Raw genomic sequence first — 11213 nt, 5'->3', positions numbered from 1 at the left:
GGGTCGCATGACTGTTGCCACAGGTTTACAAAACATAATTTAGGCGACCACAATCAGGAAATCATACACATTTTTTTAGAAAATGACTGAGCCAAACTTTGGACATCTAGAAGATCAAGAGCTTCTTTGGTTCTTCTGATGAAGCTATTCAAAGAAGCTTTATTTTAAAAGATTTCTATTTACTCCCGTGCTATTATGGGCTCCAGATGACCTCTCCCTTATACTGATGTGTGATCTCTCCCATGACAAAGCTGGACAGGATTTTCTGTCTTCCACGGACACCAGAGAGGATAAAAAAATCCTAGAAAATAAATCTTCACCCTATTTTGTGAGGATAGCACAAGGGATAAATACAATTTACAATTCAGAAATGCAATTACAAGTTGTAACATTTTGTGAAAAACCACATTTGTCTTCAAATTGGTCAGATTTTCTGTGATTTTAAATGACTGAGGCAAAAACCCTTTCCTACAAAATAAAAGCTGAGAAATGTTTAACAGTTTTATCAGATAAAACTTTTTAAAGGTACTTTTAATAATTGACTTAATTCATTAAATTATTCTTTTAATGTTTTTCTTTTTATTAAAAAGCTAAAAAATTATCCACATTTGCCACTCTGCTAAAGTCTTAAAATCAACAGTTTTTGATAAAACTGTTCTATCATTCTGTGACATTTCTGTTCATTTTTCTGAAGGATATGTTAGCACCATAGACTCCCTTAAATATACATGCAAAAGTAGATTTAATCATTTTAGATTTAATGACTTTTCATTTTTTTTATAATTTTACTAACACCATAAATTACCCTTTAAGTTAATTTCTTCCTGAACTGAAGGTTAGAAATCAGATTAGTTATGCAGAGACCTGATCATATAAAACTCTCCTGGCTAATGTTTGACTTGCCATTAAATTATTATATCACATTCCCATCTAAAGAGTCCTTCGGGTTTCCTTGAAGTCTTTCAGTCAGACAAGGTGTTATAAAAGAACGTAACAATGTGACTTTCATGGCGTATCAAGGACTCATTCCAAGAACAGATAATAAAACAATACTGGGAATGATCCAAACATACCTGAAAAACGCAAGGAACTGAAGTATCCCCAATAAAATACACAAATGTTTGTCAAGTCAAAGTTTATTTAAAAAGCACATTTGAAACAACTGCTGTACACCGGTAAACGCTGACAAATTAAGGCAGAACAAATATAAATAAAAGACAGGAACTTTAAAATAATGAAGAATAAAATAAAATAGAATTCTTCAACCCAAAAGACTGAATGTGTTTAAAAAAAACACAACAGATGTCACCCAAATGCTCAACATTTATTTGGAAAAATCTTTTTTTCTCACAGTACAGATGAAAAGTTCAAGACTCAAGTATGGCACATTGTCACGCACTCAAGCTGATGAGGAACCATGTTTTCCAGCCGGCGTGGTTTCAGACTGTCCATAGAAAAGCTGTCAGTCCCACAGACTGCAACACTGTAAACGCTGATTCAAGGCAAGGGGGGTGGGTGGGGGTGGGGGGGTGTAGTCCAGGCTCAGTGAGGACATCAGGAAAGATGAGCGGGGGGGGTCACATCCCCATCCGGATGCTCTGGATGATCTGAAAGATAGCTGAGAGAGCAAACGAGTGTCAAAATCTGCTCTAATCCCAGTGTATCATCCTAATTTGTGACGGATTGTACAGAAAGACAGCCCTGGTACCTGATCCACAAACCACAAAGACAAAGAGAGCCAGCAGCCAGGGACCCACGGGGTACTTCTCCTCCTGCGGTCGCTGCGTGAAACACAGGAGAGTATATTTGTAGAACAAAAATACTTTTCCTATGTATCTTTTTTTTGTTTTTTTCATGTTATGACAAGTTAAAAGATCAAGCCCATGCTGATGTCATCTGTTTAGACATGCTTGCAGCAGAAACCTTTTACAGTGGACGATGATGTAAACACACTTTTCCTCAGCTCAGTGACAAAGAGTCTCACTCTGATCGTCTTCTGATCTATATTAAAAGCGTTCCCAGTGGAGTTTTAATTATGATGATGCTATTTTTTAGCCAAAATGATGTTCGGAAATTCACCTCAAAGTTGCGGGCGGGACCTTTGGCGTGGAGCAACCCCGCCCCCTTTCTGTTGCAGAGAGATCTATGTGCACGCTCAAATGGCGAGCAGTATTAAAGCTATCCAGCTGTACGTCAAGAAACTCGAACCTCTCAAAGGATCACCACAGAAATAAAAACAATAAAAGAAAATAACCTTTTTTTCACACATTCACACAGATTTAAAGGTGATCACACCCTTAAATTATTATTTTTTTTGATAAATCTATGAAGGTTGAGAAAAACTCCCTTAAACTGCAGTGAGTTTTAGTTTAATCTTTATTTAATCAATACATGTTCATCTTGACCCGAGAAAACAAGTTAAAATCATAAACATCAAAAGAGACATTTAGCACTACAAATATACAGCTGGTGCTTTAGCTTACAGGAACTAGAGAAAATGCTAGTGTATAAGTAGTACACTTGAAGATTATTTTATTAAGTATACTTGAGTATAAGTATAGCAAGACCATATGCGTGTATACTAGGAAGTATTCTAACTATTTTCAGACAAAAGTGGAAGATTTGAAGTTTACAATATTTAGACAGTGTATAAAAATACATTTTAAGTATAGTGCCTAATTTTCAGTGTACTTATACACTGAAATAGAGTCCTATCTGAAAAGGGAGAACTCCCAAAAAATGAAATGATTGTCCAAACTGAAAGGATAAAGACGAAATTTCACATTTCTACTGTAAGTTCTATTTATGTGCTGTTATTCCTTTTTGAAATGTGCATACATTTGTAAAGTAATTTGTGGTACATTTCACTGAAAATAGTCAGTCTGTTTGTTTTGCTGATATTTGTTTGAAACGGTCTAACTTCTAGATTGATTGGTTGGCGTGTTTCCAGATCAGTAAAGACGAAACTTAAAAATTTAACTTTCATTTTGTCTTTTTAGAGCAGCAACAAAATGTCACATTAAGCTGGGATAGAGCTTCATTTTATCCAAGTATTGAGATCAATTTTTTTCCTCAGAAACTCGGCAGGTTATTGTGTTTATGTAAACCCTCAGCAAAAAAGTATTTTTCTTTTTCGATGTACTACAAGTAAACCTAAAAGGGATGCAGAACACCTGAAATGTATTTTTTTAAACTTAAACATGTCAATTTACTCTGAGGAAGTATTCAATTAGTATACTTCATACACTATATACACATGAATTACAATATACTAAAGTATACTTGATAAAATGAACTTCAGATGTAGTACCGGTACTTTTTTAAGAGTTAGTTAGCAAGGATTAAATAGATGAAGTAATGTGATTATATGTATATATATATAACATCTCTGTTAAACATTCAATTTAACTGATTAAAGATAAAAAAAAAAAACAATAAGTATTTAGGTAAAGGCTAACAAATCAGCATGGGGCAGGCCGACTTCTCTTCAGTTCAGGAACAAATGTACTCCACTGCTTCCAAAAGCTGATTTTATCACTTAAAAAACAACTGAAAGCCAAGTAAATCCAATCCAGGCAATTAAATCCTTATCTCCAACAAGCGTATCCTGTCACCTGCCCTCCAGAATTGTTGCTGATGGTCACACTGATACGCTAAATCCTTTCATGAAGATCCTCATCTGTCCTGGCTCTGAGACTAAATGAGAGAATTTGCAAACATTCTCCAGTCAAAGTGGTGGAAAGAGGACTCAGGGGGCTTGACTTTAGACCTTTTCACACGATGTTTGCACTGGAACTTAATTTTTCTTTTTTAAATTAACATAATTTTTTTTTTTTTTAGGTAAAATCAAAAGGCACACCGTTTTTGTAGAGCTGCAGGAGTTCATTAGAAATTCCCCTCTGAATTGGGCTGTTGGCATGGAGCAACCCCGCCCCCTTCTCCTCATTCCTCTGTTTTAAGCATTCCCACTAGCTTATAACCCGCACACCACCGACTGTAAAAGAGAACTGGAATGAGCAACCTCCGCCCCCTGGTGCTCCAGACAGGAAGTACCTGCTGGTCACTAAAAGTCAAAATTCCATGAATCTCTTTAAAGAAATTAACAGTTATAAGTTATATTTGTCTGAATAACCAGTTCTACAACTAGCTCTGATACTTTTTTTAACATATTCTTGCTAATTAATTTTGTTTATGATATTATTGCAAGTTATTCAAGTAGAAAACTGACCAACTAGACATCTCAGTACAATGACATCATCCTCGCTCAGTCTAGTATACAGCCAGAGATGCACATTGGATTAGTATTCTACCTGCTGATTGAGTCACTGAAAACATCACCTGCCCAAAGCTGTCCCTGATTGGTAGATGTGACACACCTGTCAAAATTTAGATATTCTCTGGCCGCACCGCCCAATTCATACCACGCCACAGTTGTGCGGCTGCTAGACCGCCGCGCCGCCCCCGTCCCTCAAATCACACCGTGGGATTTCATGTCGCCTCAGTTTCCGTCTGTACCATTGACTTCGCATTGAAACTGGCTGCCACGCGTTCAGTGTGTGCGATGCGTAAGACGTACATGGATCTACTCATCTACAAGAGGATGCATCAGAATGGGGCGGAGCAGTGACCTTGTGGCTTGCCGTAGGAACTTGTGCATCACAAATACAAGCTCTTTCCAACAGCATTTTTTTTTTTGTCTTTTCTTCGATTCACATTCATTTGAATGAGGAAAAACTCAGAAATCAAATTTTAAGCTTAATTTTACAAGAACAAGTTAAAAACACCCAAATCATGATTTTGTGTTTCCTACTTACATCAATCATTACACGTAAAAGAGTTCTTTTCCTGCATTTATCTGGGTTTTTAAAAACTTTTTTGCAACTATCTCATTGTTGAAGAAAAAAGAATGTGTGTTTATACAGATAAATCTTAAAATCTGACAGTAAAGTAGTGACAGTGCAAACACAAAAAAACTGTAGAGACCAGATGGTTTTATCTATGTACAAATGGCACCAAAAGCACCCGATTTGTGGCTCTTTAAACCCCGTAGAATAACTGAGATTGTAGAAACACCTATATATATATATATTCTTAAACAGACATTATAATAGAGCTAAGACTTGAATTACAAACTTTACTTTCATTTTTTTCTACCAATACTTCATTTTTTTCATGTCCGGTCAACTTTTTCCTCATTTCTCTAAGTCCTTTTAAGTTCCCAGAGCGCATGCTCCATTCCAAAAAGGTTGAAATCCCATTAACCTGCCCTCATCCCGACAACTGTCGAGAGTTAAAGCAGAATTGATGTTTTTTAAAAGCGTTTCTATTTACTGAAAACAGAGACAGTCTGGGCTGAAAAGGTCCTGAGTCACGCTCTCTACGGAGCTGTGTGTGAAGCTGACTTCTCCATCCTCGTGCGCCTGTGGCGGCGGCGTTCACGCGCCTCCGATGGCTGATGAGTCCCCCCTCCCCTCCTGCCCCCCAGCATCTGGATGCGCGTGAAGGGCTCACCAGAGTCTTGGCCACGTTTCCTCTCTGCGTGATGTTTTTGCTGTGTTTCTCGTTGGCCATGCGGATCCTCTGTTTGGCCACCATCTTTCCTTACAGAGCGAGGCAAACAGCGGAGGCTAATTTATTATCTCCGCTTCACAGCTACTTTCTGATGCTGCAGGCGGATGACGGCAGCCCGCATCCAAGAGAGAGGATAGCGGTGAGTACACACAGGAAACGGACGCGGTGTCCTTTCAAAATAATATTCCAAATGTAAGAAAACCCCACAATATGGCCCGGAAAATGTTTGTATTTCTTAAAAATAACATGCAAATGCATTTTTTATTTGTGTTGTTATTATTATTTTTGTACATCTATTAAAAATTGACAAAGAAAGGCAGACCAAAACTATTATTTTGAAGACAAAAGAACAAAAACAAACTTCCTGTCGTCGAACTTTACTACGTATGCTGCTCGTGTCGAACATTAGTTTGATTTAATTGGGACATAAATTAATTCAGTAAATAGGTCCAATGTTTTAAAAACCGTTTATAAAGTTAGAAGTAATAAATACGGATGCATATTCAGGAGTTTTACTGTTATATTATCACACACATGTTGGCCTAAAGAAAACAAAAAGCCTTTCCTTTTATCATAACAATTCTTCATTTCTGATACATTTTTCAACTTGCTAATTCCTTATTTTTTTATTATATTTTTTCTTTATCTTAAGTTATTCAAGTTATAACCGGACCAATCAGATGCCTCAGTAAAGGCATGTGGTGCCTGCAAGCCCCCACTTTGAACAGATTTTCCTCAGTGCAAGGAGTGTGAACTTTGAACAAGCTCACTCCTGATTGGTGACAGCAGTTGTTATAGAAACGTTGACTCAGACCGACCAATCCCTGTCGTCTGGTTCCAATATGGCAATGCCCATAGTGCGGAAAAATGAAATTTCTTAATTTTGCTGGAGCCACAAGTAAGGCATTTTCTATGGGTGACATCACACCTGCTCAGTCCAGTTCTATTATACAGTCAATGGTTAAAACCAGCAAACTGTTCTTTGACATAAATCATCGGTCTCAAATCTTGGTTCTTAAATCAGAAAGCACTCAATTTCGCTGATCAAGCACAAAGTTTGTAAAGGGTTGTCTAAAAAAAAAATAAAAAAAATAAAAAAGGGCAGGGCAGTAGATCTTAAAGACCAGGGTTGGAAAACACTGACCCAACCTGACTTTAAACCACAGACATAAACAACATTTGAGCTGTTTTTATTTTAGCTGTGCAGGGAATACACAGGGAAATGCATGCAAGTGTCAGTATCATGGGTGAGTTTTCACTGGAGAGTTAAAAAAAAAAGTAGTTTAAAGGGTTGACTTTTTTTGGTCCTAACAGACAGATCAATTGATCACGACATGCTGACATGTTAACACTCATTTCAGAGTTACTGATGCCTTCAGTGAGCCAACCTAGCAGAAGCATGTCCAAGACATTGATAAATGGAACTTTAATTGATCCCACGATGGGGACACTGATGTGTTACCATAGCTCCAAAAATCATGATAATAAAATAAAACTAACAAAGAACAGCAGATAATAAACTAAAACTAAAATTTACAATACATTACACAATGAAGTGTCCAAAAAGATCTGCAAAAGGGTGACAATGGAAATGTTAATGCAGATAATTTTCTTTTTATGGTTTCATGCTTATCTAGCAACTTATGTATCTAGGGGTCCTCCATGACATTTTGACGCTATTTTATCATCACAATTTAATAATATTTTATGGTTCCAGCATTACCAACACTTAAAAAGGATTATTGCAAGTCATTTGTATAGAAAATTTGTTGATATTCCTTCACAAAAAAGGCTTCATTCCCCATGGTTTCATAAACAATGAAGAATTTTAGTTGAATTCTTCCATAAAAAGCTCTATTCCATTGCTTTAACTTACAGAGACTTGTTTGTAACAAGTGCGCCAAGAGTCAGAGTTATGAGTGTCTCCTCCTTTCAGCATATGACCAATTTGGGAAAAAAAAGTACAATTATACAAAAAATGTTTACTTTCTATTTTACTTATTATGACGTCTGCACATTTCTGAGTCAGTTACAGCTCACATCACTCACCCGCTCTCACAAGAAGAGTGAGCCTTCTGCTGAGAGTGAAAGCAGGGCAGCGACATAGCGGTTGTTGCCTAGCAACTGAAACAGATAGCCTGCCTGGGGAGGGACACAAACTCCTCAAGCTGAGAGAGGAAAAGCCAGTCTCAACATCTGACTCATGAGGGGGACTGATGAGTGTGTTGTTTTTTTAAATGCTGAACACACGAAGAGTGGGATTCTCTTTGTTTTCCCTTTCAGTTCAGCTCTTGTTGAAGACAGATGATGAAAAAGGAGGGATGCTGGTTTTGACGCCTTCATCTTTACATGCTAACTTTAAATTCTTGACAAAAGATATATTTTATGATTGAGTATTATTTGCAAAAATAAATAATTGTGCGGTATCCCTGACATCTTCACATGTGAGAGACAGGTCAACAGAGGTTGCAGCCCAGATCAAATGTCTCCGTATGCTAAAAGCTTGCAATGAGGCGTTACCTTGCTTTCTCTTTCCCATCCCCAAAGATCAACTTTGTCTCTGTGCACGATAGAGAACACCTGAGATGCAGGAAATAAGAGTATCAGTGCTGCAGGAACAAAAAGCGGACAAAGGAAAGCGGCGCTGACAGAAGAAGAAAGAAGAAAAAGAAGCTAAAGCTGGAAGATGATACAGCTTTGGAAACTTGAAATAGGCTTTCAATGAAAATGTGAGAAGTAATTGCCAGGGATGTGTGTTAACAAAAGTCTGGCAATATGATTAGGGAACGACCAATATGCTTTTTTTTCAAGACAGATACGATACCAACATTTTTTTAAGTCTGGGCGGATGATATTTCAGCCAATATTAATTTAGTGTTAAAGTGAACACATTGGCATCACATTTTACAATAATGCAACTACAATAAATCTCCAACATAAACGGTTTATTCCAAAAACATAAAAAAGCAAAAAAAAGTAGCTCCTAAAGGTGCTATTTTACAGAATTTGGGAAGCCTGTAGTGGATTTTATTATTATTATTTTTAATCAAACCAATCAAGACAACTTCTGCACATGTAAAATACACACATATATATATATACAATTACACTATTCCAGTTTTAAATACCAGTTTTTAAGTAACACTTTTAAATACTCAATCAAACAAAGTTATTTATTTAGTGATGTCCAATTGCCCCTGAACTCACCACTGCAGACGACAGGTGTAGCTGCCTCAAAGTCAAAAACAACCAGTTAAATATCGTCCCGTCAGATTAAAAAAAGGCTGATACTGTGTTGAAAAACCCAATATCAGCACCAATACCAATATCAATATTGGCACTGGTCGCCCCTTAAATACTTAGTTACACAAACGCAAAAGAGTTCAAGAAAAAAGCAAAGCACAAAGTGACAAAATGTCAAAAGTCACCACGCTTCTTGTTTTAGAGTTTATGTTTCCAAGATTTGCAATTGGCATTTTTTAAATTGTGTAAAATTTGTACTTCTTCTGACTGATACATTCTGTTTATTACGTTTATTTAACTATTCAATTTTATGTTTGAAAATAAAATATCAATTAATCAATTTTAAAATTGTAAAGGATGAGTTTTCAAATGCATTTAATCAAGTCTGTGGTTTAATGTTAGGGTCAGATGTAAAAACTTTAACTTTAAAAAAATCAGAGAGAAAAATGCATAAAGAACTGATCAAATGCAAAAAAATCTGCAGAACTACAGGTGTAAGACTTAATAATAACAAGTCTGCACATGCAATACGACTTGTGATCTGAAATCAACAAGGGAAATGTAAAGGATTTGCAGCTGAAAACATATTCAAAGCATGGCGGCAGAATAACTCCGCTCTCTGTAACCTGAGGAAAATATTTGGCCTGATTTTCTGCGTGTTTACCTCCGACCCGCTGCTCTAATTATGGTTAAAACTCACCTTGTGGAATACAAACACGTGCTTGAGTCTCCTCAGGAGAGGAGGGTAAACAGGGATTGACCCCAGAGAAAACATACTAAACGTTTGGGGATGAATTCCGCTGCAGAAGAAGGGAGCTTTGGCAGAGCAAGAAGGAAGGAAACATCTGATGGTGGCCCTTTTAGGGTGTGTCGTGAACAAAGTCAGGGTCTATGTGGAAAACGCTTCAAATTCATTTCATCCAAAGCACACTCGCTGCTTTTCTTCACGTTTGCTGACCCTGCCCCCCTCCATCAGGCGAGACAGAGCTCCGTGTGTCGCTGAACACGGCAAACTGCAGCTCGCTCGTGTCCAGTCTGTTTCATGTCAGCATGCAGTGATGTTCAGTCACACTTTTGTGCTAGAAACATTACATATCTTTTATTTCTTTAACTGTGATGGTTATAGGTCTATAGGTAATATGAAGATAATAGGACATTTCAGCACAAATATTTTCAGAAAACTATTTATTTACATCCACTCTATTAAAATTTTTCACAATATATTATCTAAGTTGTTCATAATTTATGAAGTGCTCATTTGCAAAAAGAAAAAAAAACATAATGTAGCAGCATTTTTTGAATTTTTTTTATTTAGGAAAGTACCTTAATGTACTTATTTAGATTATAAAATTGAAAAATGTATTAAAAGTTGCAGCTTTGAAATGATAGGTTAAATGTCAACGACAAAAATCTAATAAAACTTACTGCAAAAAAACAAAACCAATCGCCTCCTCAGTCTTGTTTCCACGTCTTGCAGCATAAATTAAGGGTTGAGAAGGTCACTCTTTACCTTGACTATGAAAAAAATCCTGTTTAGGTCTACATACATAATTGTTTTACCCACATTGGAAACATTTCCATCATAAATAGTCAACTCAAGTTCATGTCAGAGCATCTCATTCAAGTTCAATGACCCCAAACCATTACATAACCACCACCATGCTGGACTATTGTTGTAATATTTTTCCTATAATGATTTGCTAACTTATGACACCTTCCATAAAGTTCATTGAAAGCTTAATGAAGATTGTTTTATGGTTTTCTGCTAGAAATGTACTTTCCATTTACTTTTTACTCATAAACTAAAACATTACTACACAGAAGAAAAAAAAACACTTTGCAAAAGACAATAATTTGAGAATTTTTTTAAGACAAAAATCTGAAAAGCTGACAGTCAGTTCATGTGAACTAATTAAGCTTTCCTCTGAGAGTATCAGAGATAGAAATACCCTCGGAAAAGAAATGTAAAACAGAAATGTAGACGTTCACATGATTACAAGCTGTGCAAACACACCAGAAAGCGCTTCAGCCGTCATACAGATGCACACGTAAACATGGAAAACCGGCAGAGAGCGTCTGCTTGATCTCAGCAAAATGAGGCCGTGATGTTTGTGTTTTTCTGACCCTGGTGTGTTAGGTGAAAGGCTCCAGTCAGTGTGAGGTCTCCTGGGGGAAAGGTAAGATCTCCACAACTTAATTTGTGAGAAACATTTTATATATATATATATATATATAATTTTTTTTTTTCTTTTAACGCCAAAACGTTTTCTACAACAACCAGGGCTTTAATATTTCTGTAGCAGAATCAACTCCCTCCTGATATTCTGTGTTTCTCAAGTTATATAATTTACTTAAATTAACTCACACAAACTGAAGTCAGGTCAGACGTGAGTAATTTG

The 11213-nt window shown here is 36.6% G+C and overlaps 1 protein-coding gene across 1 annotated transcript; it reads right to left on the bottom strand.

Moving 5' to 3' along the window:
• Positions 1-1118: 1118 nt before the first annotated feature.
• On the bottom strand, positions 1119-5732 carry serp2 (stress-associated endoplasmic reticulum protein family member 2). Its single transcript, XM_024285968.2, has 3 exons — positions 5512-5732; positions 1709-1781; positions 1119-1618 (listed from the first exon to the last, which is right to left on the bottom strand). Exons 1-3 carry the CDS (start codon positions 5593-5595, stop codon positions 1578-1580), a joined length of 198 nt encoding a protein of 65 aa, XP_024141736.1. The 5' UTR covers positions 5596-5732; the 3' UTR covers positions 1119-1577.
• Positions 5733-11213: the final 5481 nt, after the last annotated feature.

This window comes from Oryzias melastigma, linkage group LG21, assembly GCF_002922805.2.
Source record: "Oryzias melastigma strain HK-1 linkage group LG21, ASM292280v2, whole genome shotgun sequence".
Taxonomy (NCBI): domain Eukaryota; kingdom Metazoa; phylum Chordata; class Actinopteri; order Beloniformes; family Adrianichthyidae; genus Oryzias; species Oryzias melastigma.
Note: the sequence above shows the minus strand (reverse complement) of the source record. Positions and strands in the feature narration are given on the sequence as shown.